Here is a 27737-nt window from a genome sequence, read left to right as displayed (position 1 = left end):
AGAAGAAGAATGTTGCTTTCTTTTTTTTTTTTTTTTTTAAAAGTAGTTTACATTTAACACAGTACTCTATTGTATTTGCTTTTTTGGTCTCTGCTGCTGCCTGATTGCATACTTCCGGTTCCAAATGAGGTATATGGTTGAGTGGTCAGTTCATAACTCTGAGGTTCTACTGTTGAAGGCAGTGACTCTCAACCTTTCCAGACTACTGTACCCCCCTGATTTGTCTTGAGTACCCCCAAATTTCACCTCACCTAAAAACTACTTGCTTACAAAATCACACGCAAAAATATACAAATGTCATAGCACACTATTACTGAAAAATTGTTTACTTATTCTTGCCATATAATTATAAAATCAATTGGAGTATAAATATTGTACTTATTTTTCAGTGTATAGTACATAGAGCAGTATAAACAAGTCACTGTATGAAATTTTGGTTTGTACTAACTTTGCTAGTGCTTTTTATGTAGCCTGTAGTAAAACTAGGCAAATATCTAGATGAGTTGATGTGCCCGCAGGGATGCAAACCACTGGTTTAAGGCTTTATAATCCAGTACTTAAACATGCAATTCCCAGTATTGGCCACTAAGGGTACTGTTAGAGGTTGATTACAAAATCAGCTTTGTCCTGTTGAGACTCCCGAGGCGGTACACTCGTATGTATCAATGTTGTTTCAGTGCATAACATTTTCCTTTCTGTCTGGTGTAGGATTGAAATGTGGAGTTCGTCCTGTTGACCTGGAGAACCAGAAAAGTTTCCTGCTGTCTGGATTCTTTTCTAGAATTGTTGGAGGAAGAAATTCAGTGGCTGGGGGGCAACCTTGGCAGGTCTGTGACACAAAGATAGTAACTTCTTGAGGGAGAGGTGATTTTTTTTTTCTCAAGGCATAGACAGTAACTGAGGATGCCTGCATTCAATAAGGAGCCAAATGCCCTTTCCCAACCTGTATCTTAATTTAAAATCCCTCTTCTCCCTTAATCCCTGAAGTTACTAAGGTACAAGTTGTTTATAGTTTTGGGGACCAGAATTTTAGGTGGAGTAAATTTACTGAATTCAGTGGTGCTATGCTGGTTTATATCAGCTAAAGATCTAGTCCTGAATGTTTAATGTACGTGGTATTTTTGTGCCTGAACTGGTCCCCAAAAGCACATACCTTTTCACAAAGGATTTGAATGTAATCTATGGGGTGGATTAGTTTGAGGGATTTTTTCCCCAATAACTGATAACTCTGGGGTTATGTCTGACCTTCAGGGAATAAGTTCCAAACTCTTTTATACTTCTAACATACAAAAATTGTCTCTTCCATAGAAGGAAACTGCCCACATTTTAATAACAGTATTGCGTACTGGCCTTCTGTTGGCTGTAAGAGTCCTAAAGTTCACCTGTTGCTTCTTCATAGTAGCGCAAAATGCTGGATTAGCTGTATTTGTGGTTGAGGAATTCTTGCCTGATTGGTTCTTTTGTTGGCAAAGTCAGGGAAGTCTCACTTCACAGAAATGTTCTCTCACGCTGCCGACTTAAGTTCATGTAATAAAAGGATTGGGTCACTGCTTCCAGACTTTCATTTGGAAGTAAATTAGCAATTTTTGACACTGTCAGTGGATGTAACATTACTGCTTCCTGTTACTATGGTCCTATCTTCTCCCCATGAAACAATTTCTGGTGATACATAATGGTAAGTAGGAACTCCCTCTAGGCACTTCTGCATTTCAGGGAATTCCAAGTTTCTATCTACACTCTGCTGCTTCAGCTCTTCCCAATCCTTGAAATTAAGGATCGCTATCAAGCGAATTGTGAATCCACAATTTAGACGACATTTCTCTGGTCACAAGTCATTTGGGAATTCTTCTCTAGAAATGAGAGGGTTCAAAAACCTCCTTTTTTTTAGCACCACCATCTGTCGTGATCTGGAGAACTTCCTCAATCTTTGTGCTATTTTGGATGCTCTTTTAGAGGGCAGTATAACTAGCTTCACCTTAAATGTGTGTGACTTTCTTTTTTGTAAAGGTATCTCTCAAGTTGGGTCGTTTCCACTTCTGTGGTGGCAGTTTAATACAAGAGGATGTGGTTGTAACTGCGGCTCACTGCGTATTCACCCTTGAGCAGTAAGTTAGAGAATGCTGTTTTTATCTTTAGCCTTTAAGTTACTTCATTAAAGCCCCTGTCTATTAGGAAGGAAAGCTCCATTATATATGTGTGCGTGTGTGCTGCTTCCCAGCTGGAGAAGAAAATGGTATTAGAATATCTGAAGTAGGGCCGTGCTGTGCTACACTCATGCTCTCTTTGTGGAGCAATAGCGTCTAATCCATTGGGTTTTTCCAACTGTTTCATTCTGCAAGCTGCTTCGAGAGCAATAGATCTTAATGGCTCTTCTCCATGGCTTAATTTGTGCTGGGGCTTGCAAGGGGTGAGCCCTGGCAGCTGTAGGCTTGGCAGTTCATAGCCCCGGCACCTCTGGGCTTGCTGAACCTTTTTATGAAATTTTAAAAAATTGCTTGAGCCCCAGCGCCTCTTTCATTACAAATTAAGCACTGTTCTTCACTCCTCCCAAAACCCTAGCTGCCCACTCCATGGTTCTCAGAATATTTCACTTCAAGGACCACCAAGAAGGATTCCCTGATTACTGGTGGTTCACAGATCACAATTTAAAACCTTCAACATTCTCTACATGGGTTAAATAATAGTAGAGCTCATAATGGCTAGGAATCTGACTATGCTAGCTGAGTCTTGTGCTTTGAGTGAACCTACTTTGTCCAAAGAAGGAGCTTTTACTGAGTGAAATATCCCCATACCACTGCAATGTGGATTTGGTGGTCTGAGTCCACTTTATCACTAGAACCACCACAGTTTAGCCCTCTTCTTGGCTTGCAACTGAGAGCGGGTCTATGCTATGGGGTTAAGTGGACCTAAGCTACGCAACTCCAGCAACGTTATTCATGTAGCTGGAGTCAACATAGCTTAGGTCGACTTATTGCGGTGTCTACACAGTGCTGGGTCGATGGGAGAAACTCTCCTGTCGAGTTACCTTATGCTTTCATTCCAGTGGAGTACCAGAGTTGACAGGAGAGTGATCTGTGGTCGATTTAGTAGGTCTTCACTAGACCTGCTAAATTGACCCCTGGTAGATTGATCGCCACAGCATCGATCCACGGTAAGTGTGGACATTCCCTAAGATTGAATGACTTCACTAATCTTAGATGATGATAATACCAAGCCCTTTATATAGTGCTCTGCATCCACAGAGCTTTTCAAAGGAGGGAAAAATCATCATTTCCATTTACTGATGGGAACTGGCGGTACAGAAAGGTGAAGTGACTTTTTCACAAGGACACTCAATAGACTAGCACAAGAACCAGAATAGAACGCAGGGCACCTGAGTCCCAGACCACTGCCCCGTCCACTGGATCTCACTGTCCCTAACTGAGGAAGGAAACCAAAATTGTGATTCTTTTAGCTCAGCGACTGAGGTGCACTGGTGGAAAAAGCTGCAGACAGCTCATGCTACCACTGCTCATGCTGTGCCTAATCTGTGATTAATTGGGGGATTTCACTCTCCAGGATTGGAAACCTGGTACCTTTCAGCAGCACTAAATCCACACAAAATAGGAGGGAGATGAATGCTGCACTGCAAGGGAAAGCACCTATATAGTTAACTGGTGTAGTCTGCTGTACTTCTCTGCCGCACTTTAAAACATTCTTCCGTGCCGAAAGTAACTGGTGGTGAAATGTCAATTGTTCAAACCCGGGAGAGGGGTTTGAACCCCTTATTCAATGGTTCTGAAATCCTTCAGCACTGAGTCAGGGGTGGGGGTCGGGAGTTGTTAGGAACAATGATCGCTGTAGATATGAGAACTGAGGACAGTAGGAAACAATCAGCAGCTGAACCCACTGTGGTTTCTCCTTTTTTCCTCGCCTGTTCAGTATCTGGGCTAGAACTTTTTTTTTTTTTTTTTTTGGAAGCTCAGAAATAATTCTAACTTATTTCTGGAGATTGCCTAAAAGACTGGGCGGGGGGGGGGGGGGGGATTTGTGAAAACATCCTTGATGTTTTTTCTTTTCTCTTTATTGAAATTCTGACAAATCTTTATCAAACTTATCTCCCAAGAGAGAGACACAATCTCCATAGTTCTGAATCATTTCTCTGTAGTATTGAGAGACAGATAATGTTAGGAAGAGGAAAAGACATTGTTTGCACAACCTGCTTATGGGAGATTTGTTGAATACACCGCATGTTGTTCACATGTATGCATCTATAAAACAGGCATACTGTAGAGCGGGAGAAAGGAACCCTAATACTGCCTATGGATAGGTTAAGCACTTCCCCTGAAGTCACCCGGGATGTCTACACAGCAAAGAAAACTCCACAGCTGGCCCGAGCCAGTCAACTCATGCTCGTGTGGTTTGGGCTGCAGGGCTATTTCATTGCTGTGTAGACTTCTGGCCTTGGGCTTGAGCCCAAGTTCTGGGACCCTCCCTTCCTATAGGGTCCTCCAGCCCGAGCCCAGATGTCTACTCAGCAGCGAAATAGCCCTGCATCCAAGACCAGCGAGCCCGAGTCAGCTGGCTTGTGCAGGTTTTTCTTTGTTGTGTAGACAATCCCCATGATGGAGCTGGGGACTGAGTCCAGACTTTTAGAGTCTTAGTCCAGTGAAAAACCATCCTACCCCTCTGTCTATAACTTCCTGATCTGTTACCCTCCTGTACAGATCAGATCAGGTTTGTGCACAACTTGTCCGTCTCAAGAGAATATAGTAAATCCCTTTATTTTTATTTGCAATGTATTACCTGTAAGTTTAGTGTACAATAAAGGTTAGTGCAGCTTACTTCTTTTAGCATTTACCAAGTTAGTAACTCAGTGTGATTGTCCCAGGCAGCACCAAAATACCTGAGTTCATTAAGCACAATGCCATGTTGCTGTGTTCATAAACCCCCAAGAGCTGTACCAGAGACATGACTGTTTCCAAATAAATATTAAACATTTGTCTCAAGTATATGTAACTTCCTAAAGCCCTCTCAAAGGTTTTATTCACTTGGGCTCCTCCTCCAAATCTTCTCCCCTCTGTGTCCCCTTCTCCCAAACACTATGGATTAACAACAAGCAGGGAATTTTTTTCAAAGCACCTTAAAGGACGTAAGCACTCATCTCCCACTGATTTAAGGTGCCCTGGGCCTCTCTAAAGATCCTAGTCTAAAGGCTGCAGGTGATCCATTGTTGCAAAGTCCAGGCCAGAGCTTATAAGAGTCCTCGTATTACTGAGTGGGAGGTAGAACAAAAAGGCAGTCAATTAAGAAATAAAATCTCTCAACAGTATTCTAGCACTCTGACCCTGAAGCAAGGTGACCCCTTAAGGCATAAGGCCAAGTGAAAGTAGCATAGCTGGAAAAAGCCTGCTTATTGAAGGCTAGATTCTGGCCCTAAGCAGGGAAGTATGTAGTAAGGTCACATTTTCCATGTGTTGAACTTCCCAGTAATGAGAGAATTGCTTGTACATAGCTGTTTCTTACAGGAAATTATCAGCCTTGACTCCATGCGTAACAGACTGAAGTGTGTTGGCAAACCTCTCTGTCATTAACCTTGCCCTTTTTTTGTCAGGAAACTAGTGAAGAATCTCATTGTGACTGTTGGAGAACATAACCTCAGAAAGGCAGACGAGCAAGAACAGAACATTCCTGTCTCACAAGTCATTGTTCACCCTGACTTCAACAGACTTGGCTACATGGATTCTGATATCGCTCTGCTATATCTGAAATACAGAGTAAAGTACGGTAAGGGAGGAGACTGAGTGAAAGTGCTTCAGAGAGGGTCCTTCACTATATCTAGCTTGCCAGTTTAGAGCAACTTTTTATTCTATTATCTCTCTGTAATGCTCTTTCCAGCATATAAAACACCTTCCTGTTAGTGTCTTTACTTCTGGCCAAGTAGATTATACATGCTAAATCCAGTTTAGTCTTAGTGATCTTGTCCAAATAATTGTTCCTCAGGTCAAGTCTTTGTTCTGGGGCTTCTCATGTTTTCTTCATACTGTTGATCTTTGCAACACTAGAGAGCACAAAAAGTCAAATTGTCTTCCGGTTGTAGTAATTCTATATTTTCTTTACCTCTCGGAAAGCTCGCTCCTCTCTAATTAGCTTGCTCCCCTTGTCCGCTTCATTCAGCACCACCAGTCTCCACTGTTTGTGAAGAGGAAGAGATTGTTCCATCATTGAATGGATCTGGCAAAGTGAGAAGGCTTAAATTTAAACGCCCATCTCCCTGATTTAAACACACATCATCCGGTATCTGTCATAGCGGCAAAGGTGAACACAAGGGGAATTTTAAAGCCATGTTAAAAGGCTTTCTGGAGTGTGGCTTTTTGCATACAGATTCATAGAGGGTCAGGAGACCATATGGAATACATAGATCCTTTCACTGCCTGATCAAATCCCACCCAAGTCGGCCATGATTACCAGCGGCCAAGTCGGCCTGATGGTAACAATTCCAATCAGTGGCCCTTCTAAAATGACTTTGGTCATAGTCTAGCTCCCAGTGGACAGGTGTCTAAGCATCACAAAATCATTGAGATAAGTGGCACTAAAGTTGCACCTTTTTGAAGCTCTCAGTGGAGAGGATTGAATGGGTATGGAAAAGCAAACCACACTCGTTAGCCAGGAAGTGTTCAGTTAAGGGTTGAGGCCTGTTGGCAGGCCAGTGAGAGGAGGTTTGCTTTTCCACTACCTATGTGCCTATTTTGTGGCTAAAGAAACTTAAGTCTCAAGTCATGATGCTTGAAAACATCTTTTGAGTCATCTGGACAATCCCTCCAGGAGAAGGTGGGGCTGTGTTCTACACTGGTAAGTGTTCTTTAAAGTTTGTCAATGTCATGGCCTAATTCATTTATTTTCAAGACAAATCAAGTAGCTTTTGATCCCTTTCTCCTCTGATCCCCAAAAAGAAACCTACAACGGTATTCACCTAGTTTGAGAGCAGAGCTGAGCAAATTTTTAGTTTTGAGTGTCCTGTGTAAATCAGAACTCCACTTCTCGTGACATATGGTCAGCATTCCTGTCTGCAGAGAATAGAATGCTCAACAGGATCTACAACCGGTCACTATCACGGGCTGTAAGAGAATTGTACATAGGACAGTTCCCTTTTCTGTCCTTCATGCTGCTGCTTCTTTTCCCTCCCACCCCCCACCGCCCTTGTCTCTTTCCTCTAGTTTGGTTCTTGCTTGCTAAGTTTCACTTGAATGTGGCCAGCCAAAACATTGTTCATGTTTTTTTTCTCTAAAACAATGTGACTTCTCAAGATTACTTCAGTTTAAAGGTGATTGACTTGATTTACTTTTAGCTGTTTGATTGAATTGCTTTAGAAAAATGTCTAGTTCAAAGGACCTTGATCCATTCTGTTCACACAATAAAGGACATTGTGCAGAGAGAATCGCTTCCAACAGCCTGGAGTTCATGTACTCACATTTGTGTGCACTTTCCTTCTTAGGGCATAGGGTTCAGCCAATCTGCCTTCCCCACAAAGATGATAAATTTGTGGCCGGGACTCTTTGTGTTGCTAGTGGCTGGGGCAGGGTGTCTGAGGGTAAGTAAAATGTCAGGTTCTTACAATGTCAACATTGATGTGTGGGTACTGAGATAAAGAAAAGGGAGTTGCCTTGTTTCTGCAATAGAAATAGAACATCTCTCCAAGGGAAAAAGCCAATCAGTGGTTCTCTATTTTGCTGATAGCATGACAAACTATGTTGTGCTCTGAAGGTCTCTTCCAGACATGATGTGCAAAGGACCAGTGTGCCAGAAGCACTGTCCTGGGCAGAGCCTTGGAATCTCCTTACTCTGGTGCTCCATAGCACTATTCCTCTACCCATCTCACAACTTTTTGTGAACAATTAATTAAGCTCCATCACACCCTTGTGAAGTAGAGAAGTATCCTCCCCATCCCAATCATGCGGATGGGGAAACCAAAGCATGGAGGTGACTTGGTGAAGGCCACATGAGTCAGTGGAAGGGCTAGAAATAGAACCCAATCTTCTGATGCCGTAGTTCCATGATCTAGTTGTAATCTTTGTGCATTACATAACCACTAGATGATGCATCTCCGCCTTCTTCCTAGTTTTTTTAAAATACATAATGGGATCACTTGGGCCTTAGCTTACATACACAAACTGTTAAAAAAACATTATTAAGGTTGCAAGGTCAAGCATTCAAATTAAGCAATGCTAGGATTAAGGTTGCTTGTGCATAGCATTATGTAGCCCTTTATATGCTCAAGGCAAAGCTCCCATTGACTTCAGGTGCAGCACAGAGAAACAGGCCACCTGATCTCAATTCCAGTGCTCAGAATCAACCCTACCCAGGCCAGTTCTAGCAGTGAGTGAGCAGGGCTGTCATCCTGGGTGCCAGCTATCAGGGGGTTCTGTACCAGTGGGCTGCTTGGCTCTCTTTTGCTCCATTTTAATTGGCTGGCCATTTTTTGTTCTGCTGATTGGCTGGCTTTTTTTTTTTATTTTCTGGACTCAGCTGCTTGGGGCCCCAGAAACATTTTTTTGTCCTGGCTGGCAAAATGGCTAGGGCTGCTCCTGCCCTGAAGCAGCCATTACAGGAAATGTCTTTCTGAGTCCGCATAGCTCTGGGCTGGAGGGAACATGATTAGTCACTGTGCATGCATAATTCAGTTGCATGCAGAAGCTATGAGGGGATGGAGGATGCAAGCCTCAGAAAGTTTAAGTGCAGAAATCAAAAAAAGTCTCTATTGAGCATTTGGAAGCTGCAGTGTTTTTTCAAAGACTTACTGTCCTCATGAAAGTCTGCCTAAATTTGTTGTAACAGGTACATCCCTGACACCAAGCCACCCCCCTGCTAAATTGCAGGTCCCTGCTCCAAAGCATGGGAGCACCAGAGCAGTTAAGAGCAAATGTCACTAGAATGATTTTACCAGGGCAAATCAATGTGTTTTTTTCCCCCCTAGCCTTGTTCATGCATGTGGTCGAACCATTTCAGCTGAAACTTTTCAGAACAAGTCAGCCTGAGGCAGACACCAACATGGAAAATGTCAGCTCAAAGGGTTCTAGTTGGGTGAAAGTATACAGACCTGAAAACAAGCTCTTTTAACCAGAGGTCTCAGCTAATCTAAATAAGAGGCAGGCAGCATTGTCAGCCCTGCCTGTATAATACTGAATGAAATCATGGTAGCCAGGATGTGGCTCTAGATCTGCAGCATAACTTCCTGCTCTGTGAAGCAAGGAGGAGGGGTTCTAGGATGTCTGATGTTGCCTGTTTCCTTCCTTCTGCAGCTGGTGAACTATCTAATGTTCTACAGGAGGTGGAGCTCCCCATCATTGATAGGGGAACCTGCCGTGCCCTGTTAAAGCAAATGAATCTGCCTCCAGTAGCAAGCTCCATGCTATGTGCTGGCTTTCCTGATGGTGGGAAGGATGCGTGCAAGGTAAAGGGTCAGCATTCGGCAGGGTCTTTCTGTATAGTGAGTTCTCCAAATGGAGGCAGACTCCAACCCTTCCCACCAGTCACTCCTGTATTCTTGCTTACCGGAATGGCAACATGCCCTAAAGAGGGAGGGGTGGAGGAAGAGAAGGAAAGAAAGGAATTGAATCTTGTCCACTACTACTTGTACGTTGCTACTGACCTGAGGCCTTAAAAGGATCTTGAGGCTAATGAAGGCCTTGTCTATCCTAGTCTTTTGGGGGAAATTTCCCACTGGTAGGAGTGCTGCTATAGCCAAGGAACTGGTGTATTTAACCACCTTTTCGTCTGGAGCTGGCCTGAATGGGATCAGATGACATGGTGAATGATATGCCTGAGCCCTGTCTAAGCTCCTGGTGAAACTGCACAGATGGGCGCACAGTGGCAGCAGGCAGCCCAAGAGACTGCAGGAGAGACAGCCTCAGAGGTACATGATACCACTGTACTGGGAGGGAGGAGGCTGAAGTGAGTCTTTTGCCTTCTCTTTAGGCTTTAAAAAAACATACCTTGACCATTTCTACTTAATGTATTGGTTTCTCTTGTAGTCACCCCTCCTCCCCATACCTATCACAGCTGCTGGCAGCGGTGTCCATCAGAACACCAACCTTTCCCATGGTCTCTCTGGTAGAGGGGTGCGTCTACTGCCAGGAGACCAAGTGGTTCTTTTCTCCCCCTGCACTCCACACACAGTCCACTGTGCTGCTGTTGCAGGAGAGCCAGGTGTAGTCCGTTGGCTGAGGTACTGCTGCAATGCGGACGTTAACATCTTAGCGTGAAGGGGGCGGAAACGGTTAACAGACGTATAGTGATGCTGAACCTTTCTGCCAATCTTCCAAAGAGCTGCAACTTCTACTCTGAGAGGTGAAACACTGAATCTGTATCATTGCATTTGAACAAATATCTGCTCTTTTCCCCTTTCTCCTCCCCCAAACCGTGCTGGGCAAGGGTGATTCTGGAGGTCCCCTCGTGTGTAGAAGAGCCAGTGGCATCTGGACTCTGGCTGGTGTCACATCATGGGGAGTTGGCTGTGCAAGAGGCTGGGATGTCCTTGAGAAAAGCATCAACAAAAGGGGTTCCCCCGGCATCTTTTCCAATGTAGCTGAACTGATGGACTTCATCACACAGAACATTATCCCCGGTGGGTACATTTACTAGCAATTTTTCTCTTTTCCTGCTTGTTTATCATGAGGCTCTAAAGATAAATGCCATAAGCTCCACGGTTAGGCTCTAGAGTGTTGCCATCAAGGTGCACACAATGTGAAGTACTTCTCATTTTAGAGCAGGAAGTGGGGAAATCACCTCTCTTGAACAGCATCTGTATCTGGGCCCCTCTGCCGTAATGCTTTGAGGACAGCTTTGATCAACATGCCCCACTAAATAGAATGTTGAGGGCCACTCCAGCTAGCATTTCCAGGTGCATGTGGTTTTGTTGATTTTTTTTGAGAAGCACTTCTCTGGCCTAGAAAACGTGTCCAGTTCTTATAAAATAGATTTTTCTAATCCTTGTCAACTGGGGATCTGTAAATTGCTATTGTAGAATCCCTGAAATGGTCCACACTATTGATTTGGAGCAAATATGGCTTTAAACACACACAGCAGATCTGTGGAATAAGCTTGCCATTTTTTTAAGTTGGTTATCAGAACTACACTTTTAAAGCTATAAACAGATCTATGAATTCCCTATAGCCTGATCAGACACTTCCATACACTTATCACTGCAGTTCAAATAGAATCTATTGAATAGAGGGCATTGTTTTTGTCACAGCAGTCAGTTAGTTTATGACCTACACTTCATCTGTGCTATTACTTATTTGCCACAATATCTTGTCGGAGCTGATATCCTCATAAAGGGAAGAACTAGTCTGCAACCATACAGTGCCTCTTACTCTGGAATAATAAATATTAAGTAGAACCAGAGTAAAAAACGTTCTCATGAATCCTGCAAAGCAGAACTTGGAAGATTCTTGCAACTCAAACGACGAGCACAGTTGGAGAATGAGCAGAGTTAAGCTGTAACCCATAGAAATAGTATTGATAAAATAGTGCATTTAGAGCCTCAACTGGAGTAAATCTGTGTAGCTCTATTGACTTTGATTCACACTTGCAAAGGACTTTGGCTCATTTGTAAGCAGAACTCTAAGGGCAGGCTTACACTTAAAAGGCTGTACTAATGCAGCTGTGCCGCTGTAGGACTTAAGATGCTCCTATGTGTCTCCTGTCAGTGCAATTGATCCACCTCCCCAAGAGGCAGTAGCTACGTTGATGGGAGAAGCTCCCTGCTGATATAGCATTGTGTACACCAGGGATTGAATCGGTATAACAACGTCACTAAGAGCAGGTCTACACTACAGCCAGGATCGACACTCTGAGATCGATCCACCAGTGGTCAATTTAGCGGGTCTAGTGAAGACCCACCCAATAGACAGCAGATCGCTCTCCAGTTGACCCCTGTACTCTACCTCCAATGAGAAGAGTAAGGTAAGTCGATGGCCCCCCGCAGTAACTCAACCTAAGATATGTCGACTCCAGCTACGTTATTGACATAGCTGGAGTTGCATAGAGTAGGTCGACTTATCACAGTAGTGTAGACAAAGCCTCAGGGGTGTGGATTTTTCACACCCCTGAACGACATAGTTACACTGATATTAGTCTCTAGTATTGACCTGGCCTCAGAAGAATTGTGGTTACCACTTGAGACCCATCTGAGTTTTTCTCAAGCACTCAGGGTGTGAAGTGACATTAATTGAATGGTTGCATGAACTGTAGACCTGCCTCTCCCAAACAATGCCAGTGTCAGAATTGTATTTTACCCATTGCTCTTCTCTTTCTAGCTGCAGAGCCAGATCACCTTCCCCCACACTTTCCTGAAGGATGCAGCTCCCATGGAATGCTGGTCTTTGGAGAAAGTGGCCGCATTCAGTATCCCCAACCCAGTGGGAGTAACTACCTAGATAACAGGTATTCACTGTATGTCATCAAAAACACTTGCCCTTCTGTGAAGGGTCACTTTTCATAGGGTGCTTTGTTTGTGTCGGTAAGGCCAGAAGGGATGACTATCTCCTCTGACTGCATGCATCGCTCTAGCCATAGGACTTCAGCCTGCAAATACATGAATTCTTACCCCTGACTGAGTCAGTGAACACAATCAAGTCAATAGTTTGTGGCTGAAATTGTGGGTATGTGTCAACCTTAAAAAATTAGTATCTAGAGTTAAACATCTCTGTAGTGATGTTTGCTTGTCTGGGATTGGTACTGGGCAACAATGGTTACCCAGAAATAGCATGTTAGAATGAGAAACACGACTTTTGTTAGTCTAGTTCTTACAGGAACTGCACTCATAAAATTGATGCACTTGGATTGAGCCCATGAATTAGCTTAACGTTAAAATTCTTAAACTGTTCTAGTGTCAGGTTCTGCAACCATTGAAGTCTTTAGGACTTGCAGTGGGAACAGATCTATCCCTTAATGTCTTCTGAAGATGCTTGAGAGCTGGAGATGTGCCAAAAGAAACCGCCAGATGAGATGAGCCTATTGCAGATCCTACTGGCCTGGCCTAACAAAGAGATGCCATTTTGTCTCTACTACGGGTGCCTGTGTGCCTATCCACACTAGAATAAAAGGTGGTTTTGTTCTAAAAATGTGTGAACTCCAGTATATACCTGGCAAGCTGTTCTTTAACATGTTAGTGGGTTGAATAATGTGCTGAAAAATAACTAGTTCTGTATAGTCTAAAGTTTTGAGTTGTTAACAGATATTAAAGGGTCATGTTTTGTCCTAATGTGGATATGCCCTGTAAGCCCTTGTATATATTTTAGCTCTGCAATATGGAGGCTGTGCATAGACTTGGCCAAATTCAGTGCCAGAATAACTATTGACTTGATTTGCATTTATCCTGGGCATGACTTTAGCCCAGTGAGCCCAGTCACTAGTTGGGGAATGCAAATGGTTAAGATCTCAGTAACGCTGGCCATAAGCTGGTAGATGCTTTTGCATATGTGAGTATTTTACTGGCTTCCTCTCTTGCTATGAATTGCCTGGGGGGACAATCCATTTGGCAGCATAGCACAGATCCAAAGTCTGAGCGCAAAGGAGAGACTGACTCTTCTCTCTTGCAGTGAAGCACTTTGTGTTGCGCTAACCACTATTAAAAACCCAGCATATGTTTCTTATTACTTCTTAGCTGGAGATATCCTAGCCTGAGCTGATCTGGCTATGACTGTGAGATGATGGATATAGGGTTGTAAATGTGCACGCACACACCTGGTTTAATCCATGCATTCTACATGGAGATGGGGGAAGGAATATTGCCAACCCTCTGAATTTCCCTATGTTAGGGTTGTGGAAACACACACCAGGAGTGAACTGGAGGGCTTTAAGAACACTTAATGCTGAGGTTTCAGAGTAACAGCCGTGTTAGTCTGTATTCACAAAAAGAAAAGGAGTACTTGTGGCACCTTAGAGACTAACCAATTTATTTGAGCATGAGCTTTCGTGAGCTACAGCTCACTTCATCGGATGCATACTTCAGCCATGCAGAACACAGTGCCATCCACAGCCTCAGAAACAACTCTGACATCATAATCAAAAAGGCTGACAAAGGAAGTGCTGTTGTCATCATGAATAGGTCGGAATATGAACAAGAGGCTGCTCGGCAGCTCTCCAACACCACTTGCTACAATGGTCCTACCCTATGATCCCACTGAGAGTTACGAAAAGCAACTACAGCATTTGCTTAAGAAACTTCCTGAAAAAGCACAAGATCAAATCCACACAGACACGCTCCTGGAACCCCGACCTGGGATATTGTATCTACTACCCAAGATCCATAAACCTGGAAATCCTGGGCGCCCCATCATCTCAGGCATTGGCACCCTGACAGCAGGATTGTCTGGCTATGTAGACTCCCTCCTCAGGCCCTACGCTACCAGCACTCCCAGCTACCTTCGAGACACCACTGACTTCCTGAGGAAACTACAATCCATCGGTAATCTTCCTGATAACACCATGCTGGCCACTATGGATATAGAAGCCCTCTACACCAACATTCCACACAAAGATGGACTACAAGCCGTCAAGAACACTATCCCCGATAATGTCACGGCTAACCTGGTGGCTGAACTTTGTGACTTTGTCCTTACCCATAACTATTTTACATTTGGGGACAATGTATACCTTCAGATCAGCAGCACTGCTATGGGTACCCGCATGGCCCCACAGTATGCCAACATTTTTATGGCTGACTTAGAACAACGCTTCCTCAGCTCTCGTCCCCTAACGCCCCTACTCTACTTGCGCTATATTGATGACATCTTCATCATCTGGACCCATGGAAAAGAAGTCCTTGAGGAATTCCACCATGATTTCAACAATTTCCATCCCACCATCAACCTCAGCCTTGTCCAGTCCACACAAGAGATCCACTTCCTGGACACTACAGTGCTAATAAACAATGGTCACATAAACACCACCCTATACCGGAAACCTACTGACTGCTATTCCTACCTACATGCCTCCAGCTTTCACCCTGACCACACCACACAATCCATCGTCTACAGCCAAGCTCTGCGATACAACCGCATTTGCTCCAACCCCTCAGACAGAGACAGACAGACACCTACAAGATCTCTATCAAGCATTCTTACAACTACAATACCCACCTGCGGAAGTGAAGAAACAGATTGATAGAACCAGAAGAGTTCCCAGAAGTCACCTACTACAGGACAGGCCTAACAAAGAAAATAACAGAACGCCACTGGCCGTCACCTTCAGCCCCCAACTAAAACCCCTCCTACGCATTATTAAGGAACTACAACCTATCCTGAAGGATGACCCAACACTCTCACAACTCTTGGGAGACAGGCCAGTCCTTGCCTACAGACAGCCCCCCAACCTGAAGCAAATACTCACCAGCAACCACATACCACACAACAGAACCACTAACCCAGGAACCTATCCTTGCAACAAAGCCCATTGCCAACTGTGCCCACATATCTATTCAGGGGACACCATCACAGGGCCTAATAACATCAGCCACACTATCAGAGGCTCGTTCACCTGCACATCCACCAATGTGATATATGCCATCATGTGCCAGCAATGCCCTTCTGCCATGTACATTGGTCAAACTGGACAATCTCTACGTAAAAGAATAAATGGACACAAATCAGATGTCAAGAATTATAGCATTCATAAACCAGTCGGAGAACACTTCAATCTCTCTGGTCACGCAATCACAGACATGAAGGTTGCTATCTTACAACAAAAAAACTTCAAATCCAGACTCCAGCGAGAAACTACTGAATTGGAATTCATTTGCAAATTGGATACTATTAATTTGGGCTTAAATAGAGACTGGGAGTGGCTAAGTCATTATGCAAGGTAGCCTATTTCCCCTTGTTTTTTCCTACCCCCTACCCCGACGTTCTGGTTAAACTTGGATTTAAACTTGGAGAGTGGTCAGTTTGGATGAGCTATTGCCAGCAGGAGAGTGAGTTTGTGTGTGTATGTTTCCGGTGGGGGGTGGGGTGGTGAGAGAGCCTGGATTTGTGCAGGAAATGGCCCACCTTGATTACCATGCACATTGTGAAGAGAGTGGTCACTTTGGATGGGCTATTACCAGCAGGAGAGTGAGTTTGTGTGGGGGGGGGCGGAGGGTGAGAGAACCTGGATTTGTGCTGGAAACGGCCCAACTTGATGATCATTTTAGATAAGCTATTACCAGCAGGACAGTGGGGTGGGAGGAGGTATTGTTTCATGGTCTGTGTGTATATAATGTCTTCTGCAGTTTCCACGGTATGCATCCGATGAAGTGAGCTGTAGCTCACGAAAGCTCATGCTCAAATAAATTGGTTAGCCTCTAAGGTGCCACAAGTACTCCTTTTCTTTAATGCTGAGGGCAGACCAAGTTAAAGTGGGTGACTAGGTGGTGATGCAGGGCAGAGTGAAGGAGGAAGGGGATAGTCATAAAGCAAAGTAGTTTATGCTTCTTCCCAGAACTATGTGCTCTGTCCTTGGTGTCTTTTAAACTCCCTCTTGCACTCCAGCATGCCGAACCCCCTGTCACCGCCCCTTGGAGCTGCTTGGGAAGGAAGGATGCAGTCACATGAATTTCACTCTTGCTGTGATTCTGTTGTCTAACTTAATTGTTTCTTTGTTTTGAGCCTATGCGTGTGGAATGTAATTGTGCCAGAAGACAAGATTATATTAATACAGTTCACCAGGTTAGACATAGAGAGCCAGATCACGTGTGACCATGACTACGTGTCCTTGTATTCGGACAAAAGAGAGCTAATTGGTACGTGGAATGCCTTAATCTCTCCTTTTCAATACTTTTGCTGATTGCCTGCCATGCCATCTGAAACGTGAACATTGATGTTAGAGCCCTTTTATGTCTTATTACAAATAAGGAACCTTTCACTGTCATTTGCCCTGGCACTGAAGCTGTCAAAGCAAAGCTAAGTAATGGAGGTAGGGGGAAGGTAGATATTCATGTCCATTCTGACTGCTAGTGCGTGACTATATAGTCTGAAAACTGTCTGTGTAAAGTCTTTCTCCACTGTGTTTTTCAAGCCCTATTTCTGCCTTGTGTTTAGACAAGTTTTCACTCCTACTAGCCCCATGTAGCTGAACTGTCATCTAATTGGCCTCATACATCAACAAAACTGCCAGCCAGTTTCCGATGCTGGAGTCCTTATTGGAGGATGGTCAATGACAATGGTGCAAAGCAGAACATGCGAGATAAAGACATAGGCAGAATTATCTGACAAATCTTGTTGACTCAAACTTTTGACTTGTATAGCACAATAAATATGTCTGTCGCTTTATGGATAAATAATGACTAAGTACTTTTCCCTTACAGTCTAAATTTATTATCCATTCTTGAGACTGAATTGCTAAAGAATAAATATTTCATGCAAATCTTTGCTCCTTCTATACTCTGAACACTACTAGTGGCTATGTGCCCATACTATCCCACCATGAAACCTTGAGCTGAATTGCCTGTGTGGAGGTTTTGGATGCAGTTCTGTCTCCAAACATTTTACCTTATAGGTAACTGAAACTGATGCTGGAATAGTCATCTGAGTCTTCTCTGGAATACGTGACTTTCCAATATTGTATACAGTTTAGTGAATCTGAAAAAGTAAGCTGCCTGACAAAGTGTGTGTCTGTGCGAGCAATACCACACTAAAGGTCTAACCTTTTCCCTGTAGGTAAAATCTGTGGGGATGCGTTACCAGCCCCGCTGCTGATAGACTCTAACCGAGCAATGGTTACTCTCGTTTCTGATGGAAGCAACACCGGCAGTGGCTTTGAATTCACCTTCACAGCTATACATAAAGAATCGGAAGCAGGTGACTTCAGACATACCATTTGTACATACTTCTCTGCCACCCAACCCCCTTTAAAACCAAAGAAACCATCTCTGGTACACACGGTGGTGGTAGGCATTTGTTTTTTTTGTGTTTGTTTTTTTTAACTTTGCTATTAAATCTGACACTTTCTTCTTAACCCAATGTGATAGGTTCTGGTTGTGGAAGTGTTGCAGTGCTGGTGGAAGAGGGAAAGATTGATACTGCTAATTACCCTGGCTCGTATCCCAGTAACGTGAAGTGCCATTGGTTCATTGAAGCCCCGGTAGAGAATGTCATAAAGGTAATCATAGAAGATTAGGGTTGGAAGAGACCTCGGGAGGTCATCTAGTCCAACCCCCTGCTCAAAGCAGGACCAACCCCAACCATCTCCCCAGTGAAAGGACATACTGCTCTTAAACCTCTGCCATTGACTGCTCAGGGAAGCAATTCAATAAAATCCTGCTGGAAACATCTACAATGCACAAGCCTGTAAGACCTAAGGTTTTCAGCTTAGGCTTCTCGCAGGGTATGTTTTAACCAATTCAAATGGTGTGTATAGCCCTGTATGAACTGGCATACTGAACTGCTGTAGATGCTTGAAGCTGGTTGGTACCAGCCCTTCCAATTAATGTAACTGCATCTTGGGAAAGACAATACAAGGTTTCAGTAGGGCTGGGGGTGGGGTGGGGGAACCTGACAACCTGCCCTTCTAGCTCTCTATCTAGTCCCCTTCTTCCATTAGAGTGTTAAACATGCAGACGTGGTACTGAGCTAAGCAAGCAGTAGCTTGGACCAGCACATGTGATGACTGTTCCTACTGGGGGTGCTGGAAGTGACCTCTTGCTGTTGCAGTTTGATGCCTACCCTTCCTCCCACTGTCATTGCAATTGCACCGGCTAAAGTGAGGTTACCTGTTGGATTAACCTCACCCACAGATAAAAATAAAGCTACTGTATTGTACTGTCCAAGGCAAAGAATCCATTAACCTATGTCTGCTTAAGTGCATGCAGGTTTGTTGCTCATGGGCAGTCCTCACACTAATGCTCATACAGTTCTGTAATCTGCTGTTTGTATTAAGACACTGAAAGTACTTCACGCTCGAGGTTTCTATACAGGTGACGCTATTGTTGCTGCTGAGTGTTTCAGAATTCCAATGGCAGCCAACCGTGGTTTGGATTTTTAAAGGGTCGTTGTGGTGATAATAATGTGAGAGTTTTAAAGAGAAAATGTAAGCTTTGATTTAAAAACTTCAAAAAAAAATGACCATTTCTATTTAAACCCACCTCTGTGGTTCAGCCTTCGCAAACTCTTCAGCTTTTTGCTGATTACAGAAAGCAACACTGGCCGGAAAGGGACAAGCTTAGTTCCACTGCATGATGGGTCAGTTCCACTACAAGAGGTGCTCCAAGTAAACTGTGATAGATTTAGAGTCCATGTATCATTTGACCTTCTTTTAGGGTGCACTAGGAACAGGGTTACGGCTCTTTAGCTGTTACTCAAATCTCGGTAATGACTAAGACTCAGAGTTAATTTTAGAGTCAACATTTTGCTTACAAAGAGGGTAAAACAAAAAAGGCCCCAGTTATTAACTCTTCTCTCCCCCTCCCCCACCCCCATCTTCTCTTTCCAGCTGGAGTTTGAAGACTTTGCTGTTGAATTCAGCGCGGGCTGTATCTATGACGCAGTTGTCATTTACAGTGACCCAGAAGATGAGCACCAGCTAGGTAGCCGTGAATTAGTTCAATCTCACATGTACAATCCATTACAGAAAAGAAGACTTAAATAGCTTGCTGCCAAAAGAAATACAAGCTACATTGGTGACACTTCAGTGGTAGAATTAAACCACTTTAGTCAGAAAATGCAAAATGAAGGCTCCTACAACAGCCTTAACTCTGCCTCCTTGCACATCTCGGTACAGCAGGGTGTTCCAATGCCATAGTGGTTCCCAAACCCGTGGAGGTCTTGCTGGGGGACTGCAGAGATCTGACTGGTCATGTTGGGCTTAATCCTGCCGGGTGCTGAGCACTGTGCTGCTGATCCAGCAAAGCACTGAAGTATGTGCTCCCATGCTCTGTGGGATGGGGACAGAGTGCTTGGCACCTTGCAGTCCATGGTGCTGGTTCTCCACTTTGTTTCCAGCTGCTTTGTTGCATTCAAAGAAGGTACAAATTAAAGCTGGTCAGGGAGGCTTTCACAGAACTGTAGTCTGCTGGACTATGCAGGTCTGTCAAAATTGAAACACTTCATGAAACCTGACCAGTTTTGCTGGACTTTGTTTCATAACAAAATCGGGGGGAAGGGGAGGTGAATCTACTAATGTCAAAATGAAACATTTTGTTTACAAACATCTTTGTTTAGAATCTTTATTTTATGATATAAAATTCAAAGTCTCTCAATCAAAATAATACCTACCTTATCTTTCAGGGTGAAATGTGAGGGGATATACTTTATTGAACCAACTTCTCTTGGTGAAAGAGAGACGCTTTCAAGTTACAGAGCTCTTCAGCTGGAAAGCGCCTCTTTTTTTACCAACAGAAGTTGGTCCAATAAAAGATACTACCTCACCCACCTTGGTCCCAGGATAGCAGAGAGAGAGCACAGCTGTAAAAATATTGTGAACAACATTTCACTCTTAAATTTGCAGTTTGGAATATTCCCTTGAATTTTGAAATTGGGGGTTTTTGTTCCAAGTAGAAATGAAGCCAGACTTCAAAATCTCAATCCTTTGTGATGTGGAACGGCTCTCCTCCACACAGCGTGAGTTGAAACACAATTCACGGAGTCACATTTCCATTTTGAAGAAGAAAAATAACTCTGTACTCAAAGTGGGAGATGCTTATTACAAAATTTCAGGACAATTTTTAGACTTGTACCTGACTCCAGGGGGAGGAGGGGAAACTAGTACAATGGGAGGAATGAGAGGCAAGAAATTCTGAATTATGATCCTGGCTTTGCCACTTGGCCTTGGGCAAGCCAATTCTCTTCTGTTTGTCCATCTGCAACCTGATGGTCATCGTACTTCACATGTCTTTAATGTGATGTATAAGGCTTTTTTAAAATAAATATTAGCACTAGAGTGGACCAGAAAACCACAAAAAAATTGTGAAGTCTTGGAAATGTTTTCATTTTGAATCAGGACAAAGTCACAGATTCAAATAAATTTTATGGGAGCTAAATTCTATTTTTTTTTTTTAAAAAGTCCCATTGGGGAGAACCAAAACAGAACTTTTTAGCCTTTTCCATGGACTCCCAGACTCCTCATACAGTGATCCTGGAAGCTCAAAGAGCTTTTATTTAGATTTTCTTGAGGAAAATCCTAAGTTTCCAGCAAAATTTTTGGGGACTTGTTTGTTTTCAAAATCCACATTTTCTGTTGGAATATCATTCTGGTGAAAAATTTCCAAGCAGCTCTAATTAACAGCTGGGCACTTGGGAGACTGGGTGCTTTATATAGGCACAGAGAGAGAAGGGGAGCTGCTGGTTCTACTCCAGGTCCTCAAAATGGTGGCTGATGTGTGTTTGCAGGTTTAAGAAGCATTGAGTGCCCATCATATACAGATGGCAAATGCAGGTCTTTTTAAGAGGCTCTCTTGGTGGGAGGCACTTATGCAGCAAACTTGTTTTATGTTAGTTTAGTTCACATAGTGGGAAAATTAGGAGGTTGTCTCATTCCTGAGAGTATATAGTAGCTTAATTTGGGCCTCTACTTCCTTCTCCTTGGATACCTTTCGACTGGACCTGGCAAACGTCTTTGTTTCAGATTTTAAAAGAAAAATCCACCCACAAAATGGCTTTTTGAGCCAAGTGAAAATTACAAGTCCCTGTTTGGTTTTTCCTCCTGTGGACATAGTTTAGCAAAGCTGGAAGTGAGTTTAAAGTGATATTCTGAATTTTAAAAGTATGGGGGTTTCCTCACTTTTTCTTACAGCCAATCTGTGTGGGTTCTCAATCCCCAGCCCAATTCTGAGCCCTGGCAATGAAATGTTAATACATTTTGAAAGTGATGGGGAGAACAATTTCAGAGGATTTAAGGCCAGATTCACCTTTGTTCCTTCAGGTTGGTAGAAAGACCTTTATGTTTTCTGAATTCTTAGTCTTATCTTTGAAATAATCCCCTTTAGCTATGCTGGGGCAGTTAAAGATGGAATAGTTTCTACTGGCAGAATTCAGTTCTTTCAACAATGGAAAGGAATCAGAATTCCCACACTGGGAACACCGATAGGACACTGACCACTTTTGTTACCTGAAACTCGCAGACTCTGGTGTTCTGAACTACTTCTAGAAGCATCCCATCCAGAGACTGCTGTCCTATTACAGCAGTGGGCGTGGGAACATGGGGTAACAGTCCCCTGCGTAACTGCCATTGCTTCACTCTCTTATATGCCAGCTGCTAACATTGAAGGATCTGGCCTTCACTTGTAGGAGTTCCTTCTACAGGGTTGGGGCTTTGGGGGGAGGAGGAGGAGGAGGAATTGGGGCCATGGGGACTGGTGCCTTGGGAGTAAAATAGATTCCATTTATTCTGTCTTCAGCAGAAGAAGCTGAATCAATAGTTGCAGAACCAATTGTTCTACAGACGGCCACCCCAAAGAACATCCCTTTAGGTAAGCTGGTAAAAAATTCATTGTAATGGGCTGGGTCAATAGTTCTTCCTGACTTATAACCAGAGGATCCTTAGGAAATAGACTGCAGTGGTGTAGGTGCACATGGGATCTAGGATTTCAGGGTATGGGGATGTAAGGTATACACAGTAAGGAGGTATAAAGCATATTCAGAGTGAAGAAATGGGGAGAAATGCCCACTTATCTTTCAGGGGTTGTGCCCATCCAGTGCCACATTATCCATCTAGTTTAATCCTTTCTAACCTTGCTTTGGTGAGGAAAACTTGAAATTGATCCATGTTTTTATAGGATGGGAGAAAGATACTAACATCTACGTCTGGGCCTTGTTTGGTCTTTGCGGTATAATATGGAACCTCTGTCCATAATTCAAGTTCTCAGCCACCTACATCAAGCTTGCATTTCTTCTGCTCAAAATAAGTGACCACACCCAGCTGCTATCCCTACAAAGGGTGCCTGCTATACTGCATCTTTTTGGGGTGTCTCTGCTTTATAGTCTTAGTTGCAAAAGAAACAAATGTGATAGATGCAAAGGAAGAGACAGTCTTGGAAGTCAGTGTTGCTCACTAGCTTTCTGGCTGTTGTGTTGCAGATGTCTGTGGCTTCCCCCCGTTTAGTCCCCAGTGGCTGTCCGGACGTGTTGTTGGGGGAGAAGAAGCATGTCCCCATTGCTGGCCTTGGCAGGCAGGCTTGCAATTCTTAGGTGACCATCAGTGTGGCGGTGTTGTCATCAGTCCAACATGGGTACTCACAGCAGCCCACTGTATACAATCGTGAGTAAACCTGTCTGGCAAAGGCTTCCCTGTGCTTCTATGTGCACAGATATTCTTTTTGGGACAGTGGTATGTCCCCTCCTCTAGGATAGAGAAACAATGCTGAAAAGTACCCATACTCCCATTTATTTCAGAGTAGCAGCCATATTAGTCTATATTCACAAAAAGAAAAGGAGTACGCTGTAGCTCACGGAAGCTTATGCTCAAATAAATTGGTTAGTCTCTAAGGTGCCACTAGTACTCCTTTTCTTTTTACTCCCACTTATAAAACTCTCCTTTGCTTGATTCCAAGGCTCTGTTTTAGCCTTTGAAAAATGTTGGCTCAGTGCGGGAGAGGGGGTTCACATGAAATTATACCTGGTGTATTTCAGCAACTTCCACTTGTAAAAGACTTTGTCATGGCAAAACTCTGACTCGTCAGTCCGGGAGCTAGGTGACTGACTAAGCTGGTACTGAAGACCAAACAAAAGATGCTCAGTATGCTGAATAAGGCGTACGTAAGGCTGGTTGTGCACAGATTCAGTGCATTTATTTCTATTTTACAGAACAGACAGACCACTGCATTGGACTGTCATTGTGGGAGACCATGATAGAGCCCTGAAGGAGTCAACAGAACAGGTAGAGACTAAACAAAACAATCTAAAATGTGGATTGTGTTGATTCCTCTTCCCTGCTTCTTTGTAATAGATCCATGTGCATTAGTTAAAACACGGTGCTAACAAATAAGATGAAATAACCAAAGAAAGGTGGGTATCTTGGGTGACCAAAGGGGAAGAAGAGCATTTGAAACAAAATAGTCTGTGGACTTGCATGGCAAACCTAATCCTTGATGATATCTTTTAAGGCTTTCTCTTTTTAATATCTGTTTTTAAAAAGTCTAGTAGATGGCAAAACACAAGCCGTGGTGCTTTCAGCATCTTGCTGTCTTAGTGTTGGGCAATACAGCTTCCTACAGAACACTTGTTGACCAGTGCCTTTCTATGCATTAAGTTGAGTCAAGGGGGCAAAAGCATAGGGATGTTGCACCAGTGCATGTTGGCCTTCTGCAAAAACTCAGGCTAGTTTAGCAAAATGAAATAGAATCCTCACTCCTAAATTCAGGGGATTTTAATACAATCTCTTCCATTCGTGGCCAATCTGTAACCAAGAGTTGGAGGATATACGGCGCTGACCTCCAGAGTCCTGAATCTTCCCTGTTCTAATCTGTTTCAGTCTTCTCTAAACTGACACCAATTTGTGTCTCTTCCAAAATGTACTTTAAACCCACCTTCATTTTAAGGTCCATTTTCAGTTGTATCTTCCCTGGTCCAGCTTCTTTGAGCTCATCATTTTGCTTTATTAATGTTTGATCCTGTTTGGTACAGGTGAGAAGGGTGAAAACTATTGTGGTGCACCCTGATTTTGATACAGTGAGCTATGACTCAGATATTGCGCTGATCCAACTGGATGTCCCTCTGGAGTTTAACACTGTTGTGAGGCCAGTATGTTTGCCCAACAGCACGCAACCGTTATCTTCCTCTGTTCTGTGCACCATGACTGGCTGGGGGAGCACCCGAGAAGGTATGTAGTATGTTCTTCTCTAAATGGGCAAAAAAGATGGAAGTGTCTGTGGAGATTCTACCTCTGTCCTGCATCTCTTAGCATCATTGTAGGGTGTGCTGAGCACTATGATGAGTGGGGAGTGGATGGCAGGATCCACAGTTCTTCCTACGCACAGGTGATTTTAGCATTTAGGAGCTTTCTACTATCACTGTGCAAAAAGATGTGTTTCTTACATGTTGCTTATGGACTGGCTGATTTGCAGCTGTCTAGCTATAATTAGAATAGTGTCCAGGACTGCAGGCCTAGCAGTTGCTCTTAATTAAAGCTCCCATGCTTTTGCTTTTATGTTCTGGGCCCTACTTTCTGATTTGTAGGGAGTGAGAAGCCTCTCAAAACATCAAAGGGTTAAAATGATCAGGGCACTGAGGAGAGGCTCATGAATGAGGTATGTTCCTTCGGAGACAAACTTGGGGTAGGCTGGGGAGACATTAGCTAAAACCTTGGCTTTTTCCAGCAGGAGCTGTGTTTTGAGTCAGTTGGCTGAACAAAGCCAAATTGAGCATCTACTACTGCTCTGAAATGGCTGTACTAGACTGTTGGCAAAGGGGATCTCCACAGTCTGACATAGTGTGTACAGGCACCCACCTGTATTATTACATAACCAGAAGGTTCAGATAACCTGGTGGAAAGTCCAGTTTCCATACTCGGCTGTCTGGTTGGATCCAAATTGTAGCTATTAGCAAGGGGACATGGGGAAACGTGTGTTTTTAGCCAACTTCATTCTGTTTGTTTCCATCTCCAGTTTTGCATTTTCAGCAGTTCTTTAACCCTGCAAATAACTTACAATGTGATAAATGTTCCTCTGCCAACTTCTCTCCACAGCAGATGGAAGCCTCGCTAGTCGACTGCAGCAGACACAAGTACCCATACTTGAGAGTGAAGTCTGTGAGAAAAATTACTATTTTAATCACCCTGGAGGGATCACAGCTAGGATGCTTTGTGCTGGTTTTGCTTCTTCTGGAGGGCAGGATTCCTGCCAGGTGAGTCGCTGCTAAATGCAAGTACCATTGAAGATGAGTCTTGGTGATTGTTTTCTGCTGTATTTTAATATGGTAGAATGTGTTGGGAAAACTCTGGTAGAGCAAATCCTACAAAAAGGCAGCTGCCCCCGATAACTGTCTACAGCAGGAATGGGCAATGCACAGAGCATCAAAAGAACAATCAACACAATTAGCCCAAACTAAAACTGAATTCAAAACATGGAGCTGGAGAAGCTTAGTGGCAAAAACAACCATTGGTGTATTTGGGCTTTCAGCTGTAACTGTGATTGAGCCTGAGTAACTCTGGGTGAGGGGATGTTCTTCCTTTTACGTTTCTTGACTCCTAACCAGTGAATAGGTGGCAAAGCCAGGTTAGGATATTGGGTCACGCTTTTTATATTAGTGATATGAGAGAGTAATGTTAATAATTGTTCTAGAGTCCAACCGGTCAATAGGTTGCTTATAACACCTACTAGTGTGCTTATCTCTCTAATACAAAATATTCATGCCCATAACACATTTCATTTCTATTTACCTTTATTAACCCTTGATAAACTAGTAGCTGAAGGCCTGTTCTGTTGCATGGATATGGCAATTGAGCCAAGTAATATACTATCTGTGCAGTCTCCCTCACACAACCAATGAAACTGATGCATGCAAATTAGCTGTGTAGTAAGGGTGGTGATTGGCTGTTATCTATAGCACAGTGGTCTAGGAGTCCTGGCAGGGAATAGATACATGTCTTACAGTAGCTGACACTGCACAGGTGTCATTTGTCAAGTCAGAATGGCTGAGAACTTAAAAATAGACAGTAACAGACTGCAAAACCTGGTGGTGATTGAACCTGGTGGTACTCTAAACAAAAAGAGCTACAGCCATTGTTGCTGTTTACATCAGTTCACCCTGATTCTACAAGTGTGCTACGTTTCAGAGTGACAAGCTTGGAATCTTATACAGATTATAAATGGAATCTTTATATAAAATGTGACTGAATTTAGTACCTCCTGATTCTGAACCCTATGTTCAGTCTTCCAGACCACTTTGCCTTACTAACAATCTGATTTATTGAATTAGCCATCCTAGTCCATGACTAAAGAACCAGGAGCATGAGCTGGGCATACTCGGTACTCATATTCAAACTTTTCCTCTTAGCTATGGTCTGTGACTGCTGTTAGCTTCTGTGGCTAAGAGTGTAGAAGACAAATGAATGTAGGACGTTTCTACTAATATTCTAAAGTCCCTCTGTGTGCTTTCAGGGTGATTCTGGTGGCCCGTTGGTTTGCCATCATGAAAAAGAGCCATTTATTCTTTATGGCATCATCAGCTGGGGTGTTGGTTGTGCCAGGCCAAAGAAACCAGGAGTTTATACAAGGGTGAGAGTCTTCCTGGACTGGATCAAATCCACAATAAGAGGTAAATATCCTTCTTTCCTCTAAGCAGTGCGTCCTAAAGGCAGAGCTTTCTGGAAGTATTCAAAGTATTTTGTGGATAGCAGATGGAAAAATACCATTATTTTTCATGAGATATGTGGAAAAAAATACATAAGTCTTGTGTTTGAAATTTCCTGTAACCTTTTCCACCCCCACATTCCTCCCTGGAAACTGGAAAAATTTTGGTTTTAAAAAGTGATAGGGTGTTTTTGTTTTTTGGGGTGTTTTTTTTGGGGGGGGTTCATATTTTTGTGTATTTGCTAATTTTTTTTGCTGGTTCTAAATCAAATAAAGTGGCTGTAGGGGTGGAAAAAAACATTTTTTCATCCAAAAACAAAATCTGTCAGCCCGATTTTAGAGACTCAGAACTTCTGGGATAATCTGAAATGAAGTACAATGCACCAGTACACACCAAACTCGAGACAAGTGCATTTTGAACACTTCAGAGTATGTGCTGTACAAAGAGTAATCAATAATACAGCTCACTAGAGAGTGACTATAAAATACAGTATGTGCC

General features: G+C 43.3%; 1 protein-coding gene across 1 annotated transcript in view; it reads left to right on the top strand.

Annotated features, from left to right (window-relative positions):
- Positions 1-27737, top strand: part of OVCH1 (ovochymase 1) — a 53764-nt gene that overhangs the window by 4007 nt on the left and 22020 nt on the right. The window contains exons 3-20 of the mRNA XM_073321015.2: positions 709-827; positions 2008-2105; positions 5594-5766; positions 7475-7570; positions 9279-9430; positions 10411-10603; positions 12297-12423; positions 16626-16759; positions 17676-17816; positions 17987-18117; positions 19447-19540; positions 21745-21873; positions 22349-22420; positions 23028-23208; positions 23754-23826; positions 24573-24768; positions 25633-25790; positions 27047-27203. Coding sequence (XP_073177116.1) covers positions 709-827; positions 2008-2105; positions 5594-5766; positions 7475-7570; positions 9279-9430; positions 10411-10603; positions 12297-12423; positions 16626-16759; positions 17676-17816; positions 17987-18117; positions 19447-19540; positions 21745-21873; positions 22349-22420; positions 23028-23208; positions 23754-23826; positions 24573-24768; positions 25633-25790; positions 27047-27203 — 2424 coding nt within the window. The remainder of the gene's footprint in view (positions 1-708; positions 828-2007; positions 2106-5593; positions 5767-7474; positions 7571-9278; positions 9431-10410; positions 10604-12296; positions 12424-16625; positions 16760-17675; positions 17817-17986; positions 18118-19446; positions 19541-21744; positions 21874-22348; positions 22421-23027; positions 23209-23753; positions 23827-24572; positions 24769-25632; positions 25791-27046; positions 27204-27737) is intronic.

This window comes from Lepidochelys kempii, chromosome 1 (genome assembly GCF_965140285.1).
Source record: "Lepidochelys kempii isolate rLepKem1 chromosome 1, rLepKem1.hap1, whole genome shotgun sequence".
Taxonomy (NCBI): domain Eukaryota; kingdom Metazoa; phylum Chordata; order Testudines; family Cheloniidae; genus Lepidochelys; species Lepidochelys kempii.
Note: the sequence above shows the minus strand (reverse complement) of the source record. Positions and strands in the feature narration are given on the sequence as shown.